At 37.2% G+C, this 22,352-nt stretch overlaps 2 protein-coding genes across 5 annotated transcripts in view; one reads left to right on the top strand and one right to left on the bottom strand.

The window, feature by feature from the left end:
* The window catches only part of SERGEF (secretion regulating guanine nucleotide exchange factor), a 120,746-nt gene extending 117,830 nt beyond the window's left edge, over nt 1-2,916 (top strand). The window contains exon 11 of one of the 3 annotated variants that reach the window (XM_081936268.1): nt 2,342-2,916. In XM_081936268.1, the coding sequence (XP_081792394.1) occupies nt 2,342-2,433 (92 nt within the window). In that variant the 3' untranslated portion in view covers nt 2,434-2,916. Of the gene's footprint in view, nt 1-436 lie in introns of all 3 variants that reach the window. The other 2 variants (XM_081936266.1, XM_081936267.1) reach the window with 2 other exon arrangements.
* The window catches only part of KCNC1 (potassium voltage-gated channel subfamily C member 1), a 156,561-nt gene that overhangs the window by 3,160 nt on the left and 131,049 nt on the right, over nt 1-22,352 (bottom strand). The window contains exons 2-3 of one of the 2 annotated variants that reach the window (XM_081936262.1): nt 18,184-19,117; nt 2,923-3,111 (exon numbers count right to left, since the gene is read on the bottom strand). In XM_081936262.1, the coding sequence (XP_081792388.1) occupies nt 2,923-3,111; nt 18,184-19,117 (1,123 nt within the window). Of the gene's footprint in view, nt 1-2,922; nt 3,112-10,698; nt 10,757-18,183; nt 19,118-22,352 lie in introns of those variants that run through there. The other variant, XM_081936263.1, reaches the window with a different exon arrangement.

The following is a 22,352-nucleotide window of genomic DNA, read 5'->3' as shown; positions in this document are numbered from 1 at the left end:
TCCTATGGCTCAACAATATCCTGAGAAAAGCAAAAATCTTAAGTCATTGGCAACTTTCAGCATTGGACTATATGACAATCTAACCCACATCCAAAAAGCCAGTGGATCTACCGTTAGCTGAGAAAAGCACATACCAGGATGGGGTGCACCACCACAAGAAACTATGTGGTGCCTCCAGCTTAGCATCTTATGTACCAACATGCAGTGTTATGGCCCGCCAAAGCAACCAATAGTGTCAATTTAGCTCTACATGATGAAGGATCTGGCTGAGATAAGTGTTACTACACCAGTAGTAACATGAACCCCATGAGATGCTACCAAAAGCCGTGATACTTTCAAACGTCAGGATCTGCTTACAAGTGGCACCACATAAGCTAATGAGAAATCATTGCTTTTCTTTTCCCTCTTTTTATTAGCTTTATGATTAGAATACTAGAATCTAGAAGACCATTCTTTGCTATGATCCATGCTACGGAATGGGAGACCAAGGATGTCTCATGAAGTTCAAAGAATTCCAGGCTTGCAGTATCTTTATACCATTTTTCCATGTCTGCAAACTAAGCTGTTAAGGCTTATAACATCTTGAAACCTTCTTTTAAAAGAAAAAAAAAAGATAAAATCACATAATATTGGATCAACAACAGAATGGTCAAACTCAATAAAGTATAGCCTGATCGCAGCAGCATCTTTCATGCTTTGACATGCCAAGAGTAGTATCCCTTGCAACATGGCCTTGGCTAGAAATGGTGGAAGAAAAAAATATATTCCTACGTTTCAATGGCCCCCCCTGCTATGATATAGAGGAGTTGGAAATAAATAAACGCAAACCCTCAATTTGTCATAGAGAAACTGTCACACTACCAAGTCATTGTGTTGTATGCGATTGTACTGAACCTTTGGCATTTTATATTGTGTTATCTGATACTAAAAATGTCTCTATCTCCCCACCCCTGCCATCAAAAGCATTTATAGTTCTGTTGCTATAGAGATACTACTCAATTTGTTTACCAGCATTTTTGCATGCATTTGGTTTCCTCTCCCCTCTGCCAGTTTTTTTTAGTCATGCACCAAACAGCTCAGCAAATCAGAGGCATTGTTATGCAATCTATGGAATGAAAATCTGTAGAAACACTAAAGGCGTCCTTGATAATATTCCCCCACCCACCCCAACATAGACCAACAATATGCTGGCATTTATCATCCCTTCAGCCAGCTGGCCACACTTTCAATCAACTGGGTGGGGCCTCATTCTTTCAGTTGCTTTGTGAGAATTGTCCATTTGTCAGTCCTAAAAGCAGAACCTTTTAGAAGCAAACGCACAAAGTACTGAACCAAGAACCAGGGCTCAAGCTGAATGAAAAACGACCAACTTGTATGCAGTATAGAATCAGGTGTTAAACACTTTTGCTACAAAGGTAAATTTAAGTAAAAACGCTCATACGAAAGTACAATTATCCTCCTATATCATATCATTAGTAAATGGCGAAATTATAATTTAGTATACTCTATAGCAGGGGTGTCAAACCCGCTTCGTCGTAGTGTCATCATGTGACGTATCATGACTTCCCCCCCTTTACTAAACTGGGCATGGGTGTGCCCAGCGCATGATGCATCTGGCCCACGGCCCGCAAGTTAGACACCCCTGCTCTATAGTCACCTCCCTTTTTTCTGTCAACAGGCAATGCATCCTACAGGTTTGGTAAAGAACTGATTTGTGCCACACTCCAGTTTTTGCAGGGAAATATTAGAAATATTATTATATTCTGCAGCTGCAATCCACAAGGTTTTTGTGACAATCACCCAAAACATAAGTTGAGGCTCTGCATTTACTTAACTGAATATTGCACATTAAGTGTTCTGTTCAATATGAGGGAACTGCTCATTTGAAGCACCATGGCCACAACAGAGCCTTTGCCTATGCTGACTTAAATGAGGAAAACATAGCTTTTATTTCTAAATATGCACTTGTTAATGTTATCATAGGTGTGACCTTTTAATTCTCCTGGACTTAGATTAAATATACCACCATTTGCTTATTTTCCTTTCATATGTGCAGACAATATTGTAAGAAATATTCAGGGAGCTCAGTAATAAACTGCAGTACAAAACAAAAATTCAACATCAGTTAATATAACTGAACAAGGGAGCATAAAATGGTGGTAGAAGTTTGATGGTGGCTATTTTTCTGAACTATAAAGCATTTATGCCTTTTTAATTTATCTAGGAATTTTCACTTAGATATCATAAAGTACAGAGGTGGGCAAATAATACAATATGCCTGCATTGTCCAATTAGCTACTAATTACTAATTTCAACAATATAATATTTTCATGTGTTTCAGGAATAAGCAGGAAGAGATACTATCCCTTGATGACTAGTCTGCTTGACGATGGAGCTTTTCTTAATTTGGTGGTTCTCAAACTAGGATCCTGAAGCCCATTGCCAGGAGAAATGGCAAAGAGATGTTTTAACCACTTTTCCACTGCAAAAAACTGCATTTGCCACAAAGGACCTTCCTTCTTGCCTCTGCAAACCTTACAGGAAAGAAGAGTTAAAGAAGAAACTAACAGCAAAACTGTAGGGCTGAAAATATCGGTGGTGATGAAAGAGTTGGCACCAGACTGGCCCAGCAGTGCCATAATAACAAAAATAATGGAAGAAATCTGAAGTGAAGTCATATGATCACTAAGGTCATAATGCAAAATGAAAGAACATGTCAGATATTCTTATCAGGTGGAATTATCCTCAAAGGGTACACAAGTGCAAATTTCAGCCATCTCCAATTTTTGTCTGGATTAAGATGTCTAACCGTTACTTTTAGTGCAAGAAACCAATATTCTCAAATAAACTTAATGCTGTTCAATAAATCATTATCTTAAACTATCTTACTATCTATGTGATTAGCGGACCTTATCTACATACCCTTTCTTATTCCTCCATCAGGCGGGCAGGGATATTCCCCGGTTGATAAGAGGAAGCAAGGTCCATATTTCTGCCGAGTGCCAGGACGGGTCAATGGTAGACCTTCCTCAGGCGACATAGCCTGGTCTATGTGGGGGCAGTCTTCATTTGCCAGCGCCGCCTTGGCCACCTCCCCATTCAGTTTCGAATCTTCAAATATATAAGCAGAAGGCTATTGAAACACTAAGCATGCTTTTTTTTGACATGAAATCTCTTAGCAGAGTTCCACAACTAGGTGGTAAGAGTATTGGGGGTGGGGGTGGGGAAAGAGAAAAATGAACACACTTGTCCTGGGTAGCTTGGTGAAGTGTGAGGCACTCTTGTTTAAAGGAAAAATGTTAATGGGGGGGAAAACAGAAAAAAGAGAATGTTAGCTTGCTAGAAACATGGCTCCTAACTTTGCGAGAAGCCTTTAATTAAAAATGTGATTATATATAGTAGAATGGAAGCTGGCACCCACGTGATCTGTTCCTCATCTAGCTGCCTAGAACTAGCAAGATTTTTTTGAGGCTGGCACTCACGATGATTCAGATTGTGGTATTGGAGTAACTTCTAGTTTTGCTGCCTTACATTTTTTCCCCCCCGTGTGAATTTCGAACAAAATTATCCGTTTCCGTATATACAAAACAGTGGCACTCATTTTACGCAGACACACGTAGCATGCAATGAAAATGTGATAGCAGAACATAGATTTTTTTTCACAGTAAAAATCCATGTGCCGAGAAGTTGACTAATGGTTCTTCCCCCCACCCCCTGCCTTGCCCCACATATTTCTATGGCAGCAGAGAATGCTGGGTATCTCCGGATGATCAAATGAGATTGAAAAACAAACATACATGGCACATGATTAAAAATGGCTTGTAAACATGTTTCCATATACATGTTTTTAAAGAGAACTGACTTTGTTTCCTCTGTGTGACTTGCTTCACAATCTCAAGGCAATTTAAAGTGCTCTTTTAAATTTTTACTAAAGTGCAAATTAGTATATTAAGAATATAGGTGAAATATGGCATAGTTCACTGTGGCCAAGAAGGAATCACCTTATGTAAAAGTAACCTTTTCAGAGGAACTGACACACTATAATTGCACCATTCAAATGTTCAGTTGCACAATGCTTATTACATAAAGATAGCCGGATAGACATAGAAGTGTCTCTACCCAGTTTTAGCTAAAGGGGAAATTGATGGAGCCTAATATATTCTGTTCTTATGCCAGAATTTAATGCTCAAGCTTGTCCAACACAGCCTATAGTTACATTGATTCATAATGGGTAATTAGTAAAATCAATCTCATTTATAAGAGACCATGTAACAATCAAGTGTATTTATCAGTAAATAATTTGAAAACTTTGTGAGACTTAAATAATTTTAAGAGCATAACATATACAAATAACATTAGGATGCCTCGAACTGTGAGATGCGTAGCAAATAAATTTAATAATAATGGTAATAATAATGTGTCTTCCTAAGTTGATCTCCTTTCTTATTCCTGTTAGAAAATTTTAGGTAAGGCTGCTCTGAATCTACCTCCTGTCTTGTATAATAAGTAGAATTGGTAGTAAGTAGAATTACTTTTGATTTTTACAATTCTGTAGTTTATACCTGCTGTACGGACTCTATAGCTTATTTAGGAGTTAACTATTTTACATTTATCTTTACGATTACCTGGAAGACATGATAATACAGAAATAGCCTGGCATGTCATTATATTGTGTCTTACCAAATTAGTATATTGAGTTTGCACTATATCAGTTTCAGTTTCTCCCTGTTTTTTTTTTTAAATTGAAGTCTGTTGGATCAAGCAGTTATAAATGGATAGTGCCAAGTCCCTGATTCGTCTTAACTTTACTATAAACCGGGAGAGGGGGCGGTCTATAAATGTGAATAATAAATAAATAAAATAAATAAAATGGATTCAAAACCTAATGACAACTGGCAATAGCACTAAGCTTGTAACATGTCCAGGGAATATCCAAGCAACCACTTTTTTTTAATGCAAAACTAAAACTTAATGTAAAAGCTAAAATTTCAGTGAGGTTGCTAATTCATTAGAGAGTATAATGTTCTTCAGAACCTTGTAAGATTTCAGGTCAGAATATTGAAATATCATGAGATCTTAGGTGTAAATGCTGAAATCTCCACAGATTTCCTAGTGAGATTGCCAACATGTCATGAGGTTGGAGGAACTTGTGAAAATTTGATGATGTTAATTCTATTTTTCTTGTGATTTGTGTCATTGTGTAAAATTGCTTAATGGCATCTGCCACCTGAAAAACTTGTCAACCCCAGACCTATGTTTTCTATGTTACCTGCTTGCAAATACAGATTGCTTCATTTTTTACTATACCATTCACATTTTTGTTAACATTTTCATCCAATCAAAAAGTAATACTTGGATTTTCAGATAGTTTGGATCTTTGTACATGTTTTGCCATTCTTTAGAAGTAAATGGCAGTATTTTGTAAATTAGCATGGAGAATTATATTTTTTCTCAAAAAGTATTTTTTAAAAAACACTTATTCTGAACTTCTACCACAGAATAGAACAATTAAATCACAACAAATAAAAGGGGTCAAGGCAAGGGAGCTTAGGTGCATTTGGTAGGATATAAATAATTACATTTAATAAATAATACATGGTGTTTTTTTAAAAAAACAATTAAATCCTCCAGAAAAAGAGGAAAAATTGCATGAAATGGCGCTTTTATAAACTGGGTATTATGTGTTTATTTCTTAAAACAGCATATGAAATATGTCAAGACAATTGAACTCTTAAACCATGTTTGATACTGGAAATTTCAGTCTCTTTTTAAAATGGTTTAAGAAAAAAGATATCTGGACATCTCGTAAAATAACTTTGTGATGCCCAACATTTATCCTCCACTCACTTGATTCTCACTTGAATTCCAAATTCAAGGAAGAAATCTAGACATTATATCAGAATCAACAATCAATGGCCTGTGTCCATTTTCCTTAATCCACAGTTCTCAATTTTCTGATTTAGCAACAATGGCTGCCCAACCCAGGAAATAAATAAGAAATGACCCTGAAAGAGCCAGAAAAGCTCAAATATCAAACCCTGTTATATCCAGATGATTTCGGTGAGTGAAGCCTGAGTTTGAAAACTAATAGTGAATCTGAGTTATATCAGCAGAGGAAAAATATAAAGGGCAAATATTATGTTCTTGATAAGGGATATGCTTATTTTTATCTTTGTATAACATTTGACTCATGTAATTCTTCAAAATATAATGGAGATCCAATTCAGGTTTATTGCTTTCTATTATATTTCTATTATATTTTGTTTGCTTGTGTTTCCAAAGAGAAAATGAAAAAAAAAATCAAAAGCATGGCCTCATGCCTCTGCTTCTTTCCTCTTGCAAATTCTATAAATACAAAATATAAGATATATATTTTTAAATGAAACCAAACTGAGCACTATATGCTCAATTGCAAAAGGTTTAACACACTAGGCCTGTGCTTTGAATTAGAGTCCCAAAAACACATGGGAGTGAGAATGCGCCATCTCTTTGCATGCTTTAAAGCAGCTGCATGTTTTCTTCAGTTGGCATGGCAATAAAACACAAAGCATTGTACAGCTGTGTTAGAAAGCATAATGCTTCAAAACAACACAACATAAAAAATAATTCCTCTACTCTAAGAATACTTGTGGATAGAACAGTGAGACATTTTTTTTAAAAAAAAACCAAGCAGCTACTGGGCAGCTACTTTTAATATCAGGACCACACTTCAAAACATAAAAATTGTTTGGTTTCCAAGTATCAATAGATGTGAGCATCATGAGGTCACCAGATGAAGAGGAGCCAAAGCTCATGACCCTTTTGATTTGAGAGAAGAGGTTTTATGGAACGAAATGGCTATCAAAACCTAAAAGGGAAGGAACATTTTAAGGGATAATTACTAGGGTAACTGACAATTGGATGAGATTTGTCCCATCAGTTGAATGATTTCATCTGTGCATTTTCACTAATGAGCAATTGTAAACTCTATCAAGAGATTATTTGCACCACAAGTTATAAAGGATACTGATTGTTCTTTCTAAATCTGCATTTGTGATTTAGAATTCAGAAAAGCACTTTATTGAAGCCAGAAATGCAGATAATGCAATCTAAAATAAAAATTTCATCCAACCCCTTAGGAGACATGCCAAGAAAGCTTACAATATTTTAACTTAATATTAACAGAGTGATAAACTACGTGATGCCTACTGTGAATTAGAACTTGACATGATGAGATGGCTTGGTAACTTTAATATTATCCAAGAGTAGCACTGGTGGAGTTGGAGGGTCATCTCTGCTGATAAGGAGGTTAAGATGATCCATGACAGGTATGAGGGAACATGGGGCCCTGCAGATGAGTTGAAAGCCAATCCACTTAGAAGAACCACTTATGTACTAAAGTGAAGACAATTATATGAACGTGGCTGAAAAGTGAAACAAATTTATACCAGATGATGAAAATCTCATGTTGGAAGTGCCTATAATTACCGGAAAGGAACCAGAGGTGATGATAAGACCAGACCAAAGCTGTAAGTGAGCCTGTCCACTGATGATGCCTATAGTAAAAAGAGCAGCTCCTCATCTTTCAAGGGCATATACAATTTGGAAAACGTAATGTGAGAAGTATGAACCAAGGAAAATTGAAATGGTCAAAAGAGAAACAAAGCCTACTAAATGAATGGTGTGGGCATATGTAAATTTAAATGGGCCAGATTAGTTAGTATAAATCAGATAACCACATGGTAAATATTTCAGGCATAAGACCATGGAAAGAAAGAGTTAATATTTTTCAACAGTTGTATAACCAATAATGGCTTGGTTATAAATGTTAGGATATTATCTGCTAGAATTAATGTGGTGAATAACAATGTTATATAAATATATGTCGCCTCTACAAATGTAGTGGTGGAAAACACTGACAACTTCTACTGCAACTTGCATTTAGTAGGAAGTACAACTTTAGAAAAGATTGGGTACTTCAAAGTCGTTGAGGTAGCTTGGAGGTTTATCTGTGCCCTTAGGATCACCTGAATAGTACAAACAGCTGCGGAACCTTCTTGGAACTGCTGAAACAGACCTTTGTGCTATCCAGGCGGCCCTGAGGGATAAACCTCCAAGTGGCCCCAATGATTCTCAGGGAGAGTGCTACCGACCAGATGACTGCAAAGAATATAAATCCTTCCATTCTCCATCATTTAATCAGACCTGAAGAATCTTCTTGGATGAGAAGTGAAGCATCTTCAAGGAAAAACAAAGAGAATCTAGTTGCCTTTTGAAAAAGCACCTTTGGGACAACCATGGCCTGGATGACTGAGAATCTCAATAGACATGAAGTTAGTGAATAAATATATCTACCACAGTACTTTACCAATAGGATTATGAACAACAGAAACATTTTCAGAGACAACAATTGACTCCCTTACAAAGTGAAGAGTCAGTGAAACAGCCGCGATACTGGAAAACAAACAGTACAGAAAAAAGCTTTTTCAACTACTGGAGAAGCAGCATTTAAATAGCTAGCAGCTCCATGGTCAGACATATGTAGGAAGAGGATATACTGGAGGGAGATGCAGAAGAAAGCACAAATTACCTACTCTTAGAAATGAGTCGGGAGAGATATGGTGGTTCAGAATAGAAAAGGAAGTGAAACAAACATGCATTTTGTTCCTATATTCATTTATCTTGTTCAGCAAATCTATTATAAAACATGACAAGACTGGAAGAGATGTCAGCTAGAACACAATTCAAACTAGAAACACTGAATAGCCTAGACAAGACTACTTCCTTCGCTGAAGCAAAAAAGCTGAAATGAGCTCATTAAATAAGCAAACCTGGAAAGCGAACAACATGGATTGAAGTTAAAGATTAAAGTTACAAAGGTAACGTCAGCTGGCTCACTAATGAACTCACAGCTGATGCAAGTGAGTGAATGTAGATGATAGTTTTGATTTTCTGGGACTCAGAAATCAAAATGGACAGCTGAGTAGTTTGATTCATGGGAAGAAAGAAAGGTTAGACAAGATCAAGGATATTTAGGTGACTACAAAAATCAGAATAATTAAAGTAACAGCTTTATTTTAGTAACATATTACTTAGCTTTACTTTAGCTTTACTTTAGTAAAGCTAAACTTTAGTAACATATTACTTAGGAGTAATATGCAACTCTGAAAGCTGGACATTGAGAGAGATCAAAAAATAGAACATAAATGATTTAAATCATAGATTTAGAAACCATTATTAAATACCATGGACTTCAAGAAAATCCAGTTGGTGCTGGATGAAATGATGTCCTGATTAGTCACTTGAAGTAATGATCAAAAAGCAGAAAGTCACTTTATTTTGGGCTATAGATGTGAGCAGGCAATGGAGTAGAAAAAATAACTATGCTTGGCAAAATTGAGGAAAGTGGAAAAAAGAGAATAGAGCAGGTGGATCAATGGGATTTACGAGTTGCCTGGACTATCTTGGACGAAATATGAATTATTGATTGTAGCAGGTTGAGATGGTGAGCATTTAATTACCAAAGACCAGACCTGACACAATGGAACCAAATTTAAAAAATATTTTTTTTAAATAAGAATTTTTAAAATTAACTTAAAAATAGGAGTTGCTTTTTTCGTAAAAATCAATTTTTGTTTATCCATTAACGGAGATCAAGTTATTTAGCTATTAGTTTAGTTCCAAATGAAAATATTTGTTTGATTACATATATGGTTTTATTAAATGTGGTAAAATTCTAACAATTATACATTTAACTCAGTTTTGTGAAATAGCACTTTACACTGTTAAGTTTAGAATTTTGGGGTTCTTGAGCTGATTTTTTTTTAGAGCTGAATTGTTAATATCCTTTTTGTTTGCTCTTCTTCCCACCCCATCCCTTATTTTTCTGTGTATTTCTAATGGAATTGTTTTTAGTTACTAATACTTTAACCAACGTGGCTTATGTTAGCCTCAACTAATGTATGATAAATTAGGATCCAGCCTTCTGCATTCAGAATGATACATCCATATATTTATTTCTCTTTTGTTGAGAAATAAACACAAAAGCACTATCAAGATTTGCTTCACTGAAAACAAAAGGGACATTTTCAGTCAGGCTCTAGATCTGAATTTGTCTGGCTTGTGCAGCAGACTGTGCTCAGAAAGAAACATTAGACATTTACTCTATGTGTACCAGAACTCCAGTGGAATTCCAAAAGGACTCAACTCTGCTCCGTTGTTTGCTGTGAAAGGAGATGACTCATTCTGGTGCTAAATACCCTCTCTTAGGAGTAGTTCCACTGAAAACCATGGACTCATTTTGATTGTTAAAAGTAGAGTAGCACATTTGCCATTAAGTATAACAGAGAAGAATTACAGGAGAGACAAGAAAACCCAGACAAGTAATGATGACGTGAGAAAATGACAGCTTAGAAAGATGATGGATACAAGTACAGCTTCAAGCTATGACAGAAGTGATTTGAAGCAGTAGTGGAATCCTCTTACAGCGGATACATTTTGGAATTATTCTGCTGGAGAGCTATGCATCTTAACTTGTTTTCCATGCAGATAGTACTAAAGAGAGCAACATAGCCAATTAGTGCCATGTTTCATCAAGTACTTACTTTTTCTTTTGGTATTTATACCTTTTTCATCAGGATTTGTGTGTGTGTCACAACCTCAGTGGAGTTTACCTACAGCCTGTGATATCCCTTGTTGTTTTGGATTTAAAGAAGTGTACTCTAATGTCCTTCTGTTGCCCAGTATGGAACTCAGGTTGATGACAATTGAAGAAAAACTTCAGAATATAAAATGTGACAGTCAGTAACATATATAAGTTGGAAGCAACATATAGGAGTAAATAAATAAATAAACAAATAAATAAATAAACCAAATAGTAAGAAATAGAGAAAAAGAGAAACATGAAGAACATGTAAAGACTTCAGTTGTTTCTACACAGAAGCTGATTTTAACTTTCTCAAAACTTTATACTTTTAGCTTTTTGAACCAAAAAGTAATATTGCTTTTCATAAAACTTAGAATTATCTTATGCATGTATCTGAGTGTGTGATTCAATGTCATCCTTCTAGCAATAGAGCATATCTTGATAAATTTTAACTTAGCACACTAAACCCAAAGGCCCTTAAACACAACCTACCTGTGAGTACTTACTCACCAGTGTGTTGAATTGGATCCCTCCAGGAAGTGTAGGTCCCAGTAAAGATCTTTCAGCAAATAACCTCTCTCAAATCTTACTGGCCAATACTGTGATCTCCCTCCTAGACAATACCCCCATTTTTAGAGACAGAATATCTTGTATCTCTAAAAATGAATGAGGTAGCACAATGGTTTACTAACCGCTGAAGCCAAGGGGTTAAAATAAGTATGAGAAGGTCAGGCAGTTTCTCCTTTACAGGCCACTCTGGAAAGTTTCAGTTGGGTAATCCTGAAAAAAAGGTTTGTTCCCAGCAGTACTTCCCAAAAATGTATCTTGGAACTTGAAGTGGTCTTGCAGTACTTACGGCCTATCATAGATAGTGGCCCTATCTATGAAATCATACTAAAACCATAGCAATGCTCTGTTACAATGCACTACGCACAAGTCAGACATTGAAGGAGATTATATTACATTCAATGTACAGCTGGGAGAGGGAGATTTAATGTGGGTGCTACCTCTCCCCGTAAGCCTTTAAGATCCCTGAGTTTAGATACATTCTTAGATAATAAACACTGCAACATGGATATCATCTATGCCATTCATGGAGTGGGAATGAATGTGAAGGACCATGAGAGTGAGAATGGTTAGTTAATGAAAATAGCAGATGCAGAAGGACCTTAGCAGAAGTTTACATCATGTATAAGAGAGTAAGAAAAAGTACACTGAAAAGATCCCTATGAAATGATTGTTTGCTCCCTTTTCTAGTTGTTCAAGCTAACCATCATTTGTTTTCTGTTAGTGGCCTAGTACAGGGGTTCCAAATTTAGCAACTTTAAAACTTGTGGACTTCAACTCCCAGAATTACTCAGACAGTAAAGCTGGCTGAGGAATTCTGGGAGTTGAAGTCCCCAAGTCTTAAAGTTGCCTTGGTTGGAGACCTCTGACCTAGCATACACTTTTATCACCAGCTCTAGGATTCAAATCATCAGTGCTCTAGGCTTCCCATCTTATTACAAGTTCTGAATTTAAGACATAATTCTGAATTCTGATCCAATAATTATTATCTTGGACTTTGATTTTTTTTTGGAGCAGCTGCATTGATGTTGATCAGCATTGGTGCAGAAAGTGACCATCGAAGGTCAGATGGTTGTCAACGTGACCTGTGATTGCATCATTTTCAGTGAAGCAAATAGATTTGGATAATGCCACAAGGTAGAGAGATGCACATTTTGTTCCTACCCAATTTCATTTGAGTGACTGACGTTCACATTCACAAATTTCCAAAGTCAAATACATAACATTGCTGCTAGGCTTTCATTGCATGCAGAGTGAATGATTGTCCAAATCTTGGTATTTAAGGAACTGTAATACAGTTGCCTCTATTTATTAATCACACATGACTGAATCCAGGCTTTAGACATTCCTAGACAGAGACGGTATTGTATTGCTGAAGCTAGAATTTCAAATTGGGATGATGATAAAAATAAGCATCTTCATTGAGTTATTTCTTTTAAGTACAAAGACATGGAATTGGAATATGCTGACAAGACAGCCACAGTAGCATCACGGTGAATGTGAAAGTCTAGAACCAGGGAACGTCAGGATCTAATCTACCTCAGCCACTGGGGAGAGGGGGGTTAATTTGGGTCAGTCCCTATCTTTTAATCTAGTCCCTCAGTATAGATAATTATGGAGGAGAAAACACAAGGTATCCTATTCAAACTCATCTTTTAATAAAGAAATGTAGAATTTTAGACCATTATGTTGATCCTAGGGAAACAAGTTAAATCAAGGTTGGATGAAATGTTCCAGTAATTCAAATTTAGTTCAAATTCTGTTCAGTTTCTACTTGTGTTCTCTTTCTCTGGCATAGCAAAAGCAGAGAGCCAAAATGAAATTGATTTTCAATTAAAATCTGGAAAAATCTCACTTTCGTGCCTCAAAAGAATCAAAAATAGCAACGGGTCATTGTTTATGCTTTGCTGTTTCAGTTCAGAATGGATCTGTCCCAAGTGATCCTCTATAACAGGGGTGTCCAAACTTGGGAACTTTAAGACTTGTGGACTTCAACTCCCAGAATTCCCCACCCAGAATTCTGGGAATTGAAGTCCACAAGTCTTAAAGTTCTCAAGTTTGGACACCCCTGCTCTATAAGATGTGAATAAGCATGATAAACCCCATATAATAAAGTTGCATCCATCAGCCATCTTTTTCTCCTTAACCTTATCATGCTTTAGACTTCCTATTGTACACTATCATGCAACTACACAGTGAGTTTCTCCAGCCTCATCAGTCTCAGCAGAGAAATGTTTAATATAAAGTTAGCCAGACCTCTAAAATATTTCTCAATCTAACAGGCACAAGGGATAAAGATTGCTATGTAAACTCCATATTCATGGTGTACTCGTGGAAATGTGATGTGTATTTCTCTGGTTTATGCAGAGCTGAATCACACTTATGCCTTCGTCACTGCAGCAAGCAGTGTTAAATTAAGTGATTGAAACAAATAGTATTGTGCTTTTTTTTGGATCTTTGTTCCTTTTTGTAAATAAAGGGCCTGCTCACATGAAATCTCTGGTGATTTTTTTCTCTCCCTCTTGAAAAGGTTTGAAATGCAAATTGTCTGCTCTTGGTCCTGATAAAGTTATCAAGCACGGCAAGGGCTCCAGTCCAAAGAACATGAAAATAACTAGCCCCAAATTAAAACAAATAAATATTTATTATATCAGTTATTTAAGTAGGTTATAAATCTGAAGACTTGGAATATCTTCATTTTTGTCTTAAGTCTAATACCACTCTGGGCATGGAATGAGTTGGGGTAGAATTACCATTTAATGAAGAATAAAGTTTAGGGTTATTCTCATTGGGATGAAGCAGTTGACTTCTACTGAGCAAAACCACTGGTCCTCCTTGGTGCATATTGTTTTTATTAAATGGGAGCAATTCCACTTCCAAGTTTCCCCTGAATATATTGGAGATGGACTCAGAGGCCTTCTGCATGCGAAGAACAAACGTGACTCCTAAGAGATGCCATGTCCTAATTGTATAGTTCCATTTGAATTAAGAAATGGGAGCATTGCTATATCTGTGGACATTGCAAATACACTCATGGTCCACCAGTTTTTTTTTCTGTAATTAAAACAGCCCATAGCTGTTTTCCTGAAAACAACCATTTATATATATATAGATTTTTCTAGACTGCCTATAGATTCACATGGGGCCCCATAGGCATTCTTAGGAAATAATAATGGTGGCTGACTGCAGAGGTTCCAGGAAAAAGGCAAAACTGACATGAGATTACAGGCTGCATTTTGAAGATAGGGGGAGGAGAAATTATTAGAGGGGATGGCAGGAAGCACCATCACTAACCTGCCATTAGATACATGGGGGTGTTTTGTGACGGAACGTATCAATGAATGTGAGTAGGTGAGTGCTTTTTTGGCAGCCATTTTGCGAAAGTGCTCATGCCAAGCGCTGAAAACTGCAAATATGCTCACCAAACACAACATCTGGCCTGACTTTTTACTGCATTCAAATATACCTCGTTGGCTTAATAATTTTGCTTCTGTGCAACTAAGATCAGGAATCACTTTTTCCTTCAATAAGGCAAAACAGTTCAATTGAAGTAAACTATCCATTATGAGGTAGGTAGTGCAATTCTATAGTGAAGCTGGTTATGCGGGTTCTAATGAATCCTCCAAACAGAGACAGCTAGACCATCCTAAATGAAATGGTGTGGTACTTAGGCTCATATCACCTTAATCAACAAACAGACATATTATCCTCTATCGTACCTTTACTACATTGGTTAGACTTGACCTGAGCTCACTTGTTTCAGCTCATCTGGTAGCCTAGAACAGGTTCCTTACTTCTAAACACTGGAAAGTTGCACCAAGCACAGGAAGAACATCAAATATTTCTCTTAGACTGTTGACAGCTTGATATCTGAGGCACAAATGCACCCATTTTACTCTTTTCAGTAGCCTTTTAATCACTCCAAAACTCTTCAGAAAAAAAATCTGCCTCTTCCTTAATATGGACTGTAAAAGCTGGAGAAAACAGAGACTTGTGCAAACATGAAGGAATATTTTTGCACTGGAATTTACTAGTGTTACTAGTGCTACTACTAGCAGCAGTCATTAGAGGGAGGTTCAAATAAAATTTGGGATATTTTAATCTGTTGAGAGTAGAATACTATAATTTTAAAATTTCCTACTGCACCAGAAACTGACTACCACTGATCCATATCTTATTGCAAAGTGCACAGAGCATTCATTAAATCTGCCTCTGAAGCAGCTTACTTCCCTGTGTTCTATACCACAAAGTAGTAGCTGATCACTACATGGTAGGAATTATAACAAAATTGTAAAGAAAGCATGCTTCTTCAGATATGAAAATGAGAGTAATTAAAGAAACCCAGGATAAAATGGACATCTACAGTCGTTTGTAGATGCTATCTATTTCATAGGTCAACATCCACTAATAATTGGGTGTTAGTTGTGATTCTCTTTGGTTGCTTTTCATTTCTAGGATTGGGATATCTGTGGCTGATACTTAGAAGTATAACTTATGATGGCATTCATATACCGGGAATAGGATTTACTTTATCACCTTGGAATCTCCAAATGTCTTTATTCTGGATATGACAGTAGCCTCCTCAACTCCTTAATGCCTTCCCTGCCAATTAAGTATTAAACATTTGCTTCTATTGTGTTGAATAAACAACCAGGTACTGTGATCCAACTCTATTAAACAAACAAATTACAAATGGGCTCTTGGAGCTGATGAAAAGCACAAACAAACTGTTGACTTTAAGGCTCATGCATGCAAGCTGGCCAATTGTTTTCTGCACATAACCCTTTTCATGTATAGAACCATTTGTTGATGTCCTAACATGAACTGGGTGCATAGAAGTGCTAGCCCAGTCATAACCAGTACAAAAGAGCTGCTTGGCTTATATCATATACAGTACAGTTCACTTCATACTGCACGTAATTCCACATGTGAGAAGAAATAGACCAATGATAACAGACCTTTTTTTTTTTTTTTTTTTTACACACAAGGGTCACATATGATTTTAGAGCCTTCATGAAAACCAATTGGTTCTCTGGATTACAGGCACCCAATAAGCAGGGACATTGTTCAACAATTGGAAGTATGCAGCATACTGCTTCATAAACATTGTTTTATCGTCCCTGTGTTACAGAATCATACATGTACTTCTTTACTCATGAAGAAGTTGCATTATTCTTGGTGATGACTTTGTGATAAGCATTTGCAACCTGAGAAGAATGCGTAGGTATGTGCAAAGGGTAAAATAGTAAAGAGGCAGTCATTTGCATGGATTGTGGCCAGCCTGGAGCAATGGAAGTCTTCAAATTAAATTAAAGGATTAAAAAAAAATCCACAGGAAAGAACAGAGGCAAAAATGAAAATTTTGCCCATCGGGATGGATTTTCAAGTTCCACAACGAAATAACTGAAAAGTTGTACTATCTCTTTGTCATCTCTTAGAAATTAGCATTTGGCACCGGTGAAGCCACACACACAAAGGAAAGTTATACTTCTTTTGTGTTCTTTCAATAGCATCCGCATGCATGGCTATGAGATGGAAAGAGAAGAGTCCTCACCGCATGGAGCAATAAATTAGATTTTCCACAAAAGTAAACAAATAAATGGTACTGCAAGACCATCATCATCCTTTTAAACATATTCTTACCGCTAAAGTTTAGCATGAACTGCTGTATAAATGATTATTTTTTTCTCAATATATACCAATCAGAAATGTCCCACCCCGACATTTAGGCTGAATATTGCACATGGCTTGCAACTTACATTGATTTCACCAGCCAAAATAATTGGTGTCTGTTTGTCTTAAAATTACATTTTTTTCCACAGAATAGGTCAATGATATTCCATGGATAGAGGTAGATTATGGGGTTGAACTAATCAGATCAAAGCCCTGTATGTTTGTGTGCTCTTTGAGGAGTCTCATAAAACTGAGATAGTCCCATAATTGACCACTAGCCATGGGATATTATAACATATTCCATGATGACTAGTATTTTTATTCCCCAACCTCTACGTTGAATCAATGTGAAAAATAGTTTTGTCCGAATGGAATTATTTTCTTATTGCTTTCATTTATCTCTATGTTTTTTTTAAAAAGATACCCTGTGAGATTATCGCTCAAGGCTCTTCAGAAGAAATCTGCCCCCAATGGCCACCGTGCTCCCCTTTTTCCATCAGCCTTTCAATAGTAGATGGTTGCAGAAGCTGTTGATTGTAGACTAAGTTTTCACGAGAAAGCATTGGTGAGCCTTGTGTTTTGAATGCTAAATGCTAAGCTTCTGTATGATCCTACTGAGTTGGAATTGCCTGCCACAGAATAAAATCCTTATGTTTAGCTTTGTTCCTTTCTGAACCTCATCACATGTCTTTAAGAAATCTAAGCTGCGTTTCTAATAAGTAAATAAGCAAACCACTTTGGGGGGGGGGGAGTGTTTTTCTTATGGATTTGCATGTAGATGTAAGTTACTGTTTGCTTTGTTCTTCTAATCCCCCAAATCCATGGTTTTCTGCAACTTTAGAAGTAGCTAAGTATAAAAGGAAAGTAGCTAGCTAGGGGGAAAATGTAGTGTTATGTTTGTGTTTTCTTTCTGGGCCAAAAGCTGTGCCCGTGACTGCAAATATGCTAGGCAGCAGACAATCTTTGTGAACCATCTTGAAATTAAAAAATGTAGTCTGTCAGTAAAAATTATAGAACTCTGAAAATATTCCTCAATCTAATTATTCCTTCAGAGCCTCTAAGTATCCCGTTAAACAGGACTGGTCTGAGGGCTCCTAGCAAACCTGTGCAAGTGCTAAATTTTGTTCATCAGCTTCTTCTGTTTGTCACCTGTCCCTGCAACCTGTACGTCCCACGCATGATTCCATTTGTGGCAGTGGGACAATAATGGGATAACGTGCTATCCATTGGTCTAAGAATGCAGTCTGACTGAATCTTTCAAGCTCTAGAAAGGATGGAGATTAAAAGTCAGATGGACATTCCTCTAAGAGGTTTCCTACCTGCTCTGTTAATTTCTAACATTTCTTCTTGGGCGAGTGGGCATGTGTCGCTCTGAGTACTGTGGTGTGGAGAGTTTATGACAGATTTACAATAATTGGGGGATCCCAGCTGGGGCGGCCGCGGGATATGCTTCTTTTTTTTCTTTGGTAGCTTCTGCTTAGCCATAGCTAAGGAGTAATACATTCCAAAATTGTTCACAATGACGGGTACAGGCATGGCAATGGTCAGCACGCCTGCGAGAGCACAGAGGGCCCCCACCAGCATGCCTGACCAAGTCTGAGGATACATGTCTCCGTAGCCCAGGGTAGTCATGGTGACAACAGCCCACCAGAAGCCAATGGGGATATTTTTAAAATGTGTGTGTTCGCTGGCACTAGGGTCATTGGGTTTAGCACCTATTCTCTCAGCGTAGTAGATCATGGTGGCAAAGATTAAGACGCCCAGTGCCAAGAAGATGATGAGCAGCAAGAATTCGTTGGTGCTGGCACGGAGAGTATGACCCAAAACCCGCAGTCCTACGAAATGGCGAGTCAGCTTGAAAATTCGCAGAATCCGCACAAACCGGACCACCCTCAAGAAGCCCAAGACGTCCTTAGCGGCTTTGGAAGACAGGCCACTGAGTCCAACCTCCAGGTAAAATGGGAGAATGGCCACAAAGTCAATGATATTCAAGGTGTTTTTGATAAATTCCATCTTGTTGGGGCAGAAAATGACCCTCATCAGAAACTCAAAAGTAAACCAAATCACGCAGACCCCTTCGATGTAGGTCAGGAAAGCCTCCGTCTCCGTCTCCTGATAGACCCGCACCTGGGTGTCGTTGCCAACAATTTCCTTCTCTGTCTTGTTAACGATAGGGTTAAATCTCTCGTGGGTCTCGAGGCAAAAGGTGGTGATGGAAACCAGAATGAAGAAGAGGGAAGCAAATGCAATGTACTGTAAAAAGACAAAAGAAGAAGAAGAAAATTGTTAGAGGATTAAGTTTATTTGGGAAGGATAGAAAGATTACCAAGCATACAGAGATCCAGTTGTGACTCATTAAAGAAAATAAGGCTGGCACAAACACCTAAATACAGATTCTTGGTACTCATCAGTGGTGTGATTAATTTTTTTTAAACTATCGGTTCTGTGGGCGTGGCTTGGTGACCATGGCATGGCTTGGTGGGCATGGCAGGAGAAGGATACTGCAAAATCCCCATTCCCTCCCGATCAGCTGGGGCTCGGGAGGCAGAGAATAGATGGGGGCAGGGCCAGTCAGAAGTGGTATTTACCGGTTCTCCAATCTAGTAAACATTTCCGCTACCGGGTCTCCAAAATTCCTCAGAACCTGCTGAATGCCACTTCTGGTACTCATCCAATAAAGTAACCAGGTCCTGGCCTAGTTAATTTATGAGCAAAGAGAAGTCTCACATACAATTCAGGAACCATCTCGGGAATCTTTTATCTCATTCTTTTGTATAGAATTTGTTTTGAGATTTCTCTTTTTTTAAAAAAAAAATAACATGTTTGCATTTTGCTTCAAAGTGGAAAGCAAGTCTTGTTTCGGCCACTCAACATTCTGAAATCATAAAAAAAGAGGCATTACGTTAAATGCAGGAAACTGTTTGGCCAAAATATATGTTATGGCATGATTACATTTAGATGACATCAGTGAAAAGAGCGAGGCCAATTGTCCCTTTAATATAGCAGAAAATTCCCAGTGTTTATCATTGTATCTCATGACAGCTGATGCTACAATAGTTAGTAACTTTTACCACTGAGGGAAAAAAAGATATTAAAAGCTGTATTATTTTAAGTCATGTTTTAGCTTGGAGATCAGAACATTTTATTTGTTGCAAGCCTCCTTGAATATCAACATTAAAAGCAAAACAGGTCATAAATTCAAATAAAAGAAATGCAGCAATGAATAAGAAGGTAGGGATTTTTTTTTAAAAAAGGGGGAGATGGTAATCATAGGTATAACTAGAAGAAAAGTCTGATAATTAAATGATACCAGATATCATGATCAAAGTTTTCAGGATAGAGGGAAGATCTGGACATTTGCAAACTTTGTTTGGAACGAAGTGCTGAATGCTTTATGATGTGTGTGTGTGTTTATGTGTGTATCTATTTCTATATCTGTCTCAGTCTCTATCTCTATCCTCTCTATCCAGATCCATATCCATATCTATAATCTAATTTACAGAATAGCTAAAGAAACATCCAGTGAAAATGGGAAGACACTTGCACTCTCTGAATAGCCTTTATGTTGTAGGAAAACATCCTGGCATTTCAAATGGGATGTTTTCATACTTTTTTTTCCTTTTTTCTTTTGAACAGAGCTGCTAGTATACTTTAGATTAAACATTGTATTGTAACATTAGGAATGTAGCTTAAAACCCCAGTTGTTCGGTCCATTACCCCCCCTCCCCCATTTATGCTGTTTCGTACACCTGACCTGATGCTGATATGAAGCCCTGATCCTGCAAAGCCCTTGGTCAAGGGAACTCAGCTAAAACGTCCAGCCAAAGTCACAGGGTTTTATAAACAGAAAATCAGGAATGCATAATTTATTACTGTACAACACTTGAAACGTACTAATGTCAGGTGACTATTTAAATAACTATTTAAAGTTCATGAATAGATATTTATTAAGAATATCTCTAATTATATACTTGTTGTTTTCCTGGTCCCTATTTTTCTGATCTCAGAAGATGGAAAAAACTTTGCTTTTTAGATAGTTCCTCACCCAAACAGTGCACTATCATGACTGCATTCAGAAATCACTTGGTCTGTTCAGGTTATTGCACCTGAAGGTGATCACATTCTGTCAAGGACATCCAAATTTAAAATAAATATTGATATTTTTTTTTACATCTGCCATTTTCAATGTGACCATTAGTTACAAGAAGAGTATTGCTTCTATTTCACTCCAGTGCTGCTACCACTTGTGTGAGAATGCCATATTAATGTAAAAATGGGAACATAGGTTTGTTCATATGTATTACAAGAATGCCTTAGGCATGCCTACCAAGTTATAGTCTCTGAAATGAGAATTAATGATCCGGAGAGAGATATCTTAAAAGGTGAAACACAAATATTCTGAGTTAAAGATTGTCGGTTCAACTAAATATCAATCCCCCCCGCCCTCAAAAGAGTCAGAGATTGTATTAAAACATCATAGGCTTATGATGAATGAAACTACCGTATACTTAGTATAGACTCAGGCTGTTTCTATCTATGATTTGTTTAGTGTGCGAACCAGTAACTTTGGATTGCTTGTTTTGTAACACAGCAGGACCACAAACCAGGAAATGAAATATAGCTTATGACTCTATGAGCCAGTCTGGTTCCCATTTAATATGAAATGAGCCGAAGGAGCCAAGTGGGAGCAATCAAGCAGTTGACACTGGGCATTTTTATTTATTGTGACATCCAAATGTGTACGATTTTGAGAAGCTGTCCTTGTTCCTATCCTCACTGACTCTTGCTAGACCGTAGTGCTGCACAGAGCTTCAGTTATGAAAGTAAGAACATCTATCTGTAACTCCTTAAAAAGCAGCTTTCTAGAGTTGTGCAGCTACCTTCATGCACTCCAAAACACCCCTTTCTCTGATTTTAACAGCACTATCAGATACCACTGGAATACATCACTATTCCACCTTATATAGCGAGTTGCTCTTTTACACAGATATGGAATAAACCTAGAGCCTTAGAAATGAGCATCAACTAAAACTTGTAACAAACTTGTAACAATTAATTGGAAAGCTAGTCAGGAAGCAGAAATAAAACAGAAGAAGGCCACTATGACATGTATGGAAAGATTCAAAAGCACAGCTGTGTGATAGGTTTAATTCCTATAGCAATGACACTTCTGAAGAATGGCACTAAAGGGATATAAGACAACTACCGGTATGTAAATTCCCCCCCCCCCCAGAAAAGATATATGCTAATTTTATACTTATGAGTCAGAACATCATCATTTCAAAATTCTCATAGTTGAACAATATCATCATCATCTTCTGCTTCAGAAAAGACTGTGTTTATATCATAGGTAAGAAACCAACATAGAGCCAAAGTTTTCCAAATAGATAAATAATTATTCAGGCTTAACTAATCATGCAAATTCCGTATCTCGGAAGCTTCCTGACCAGATAATGCATAGACAGTAATAAGAGAAAAGTTGTCATGG

This window comes from Natrix helvetica, assembly GCF_964273705.1.
Source record: "Natrix helvetica genome assembly, chromosome: 1".
NCBI lineage: Eukaryota > Metazoa > Chordata > Lepidosauria > Squamata > Natricidae > Natrix > Natrix helvetica.
This window is presented reverse-complemented; position numbering and strand designations above follow the sequence as displayed.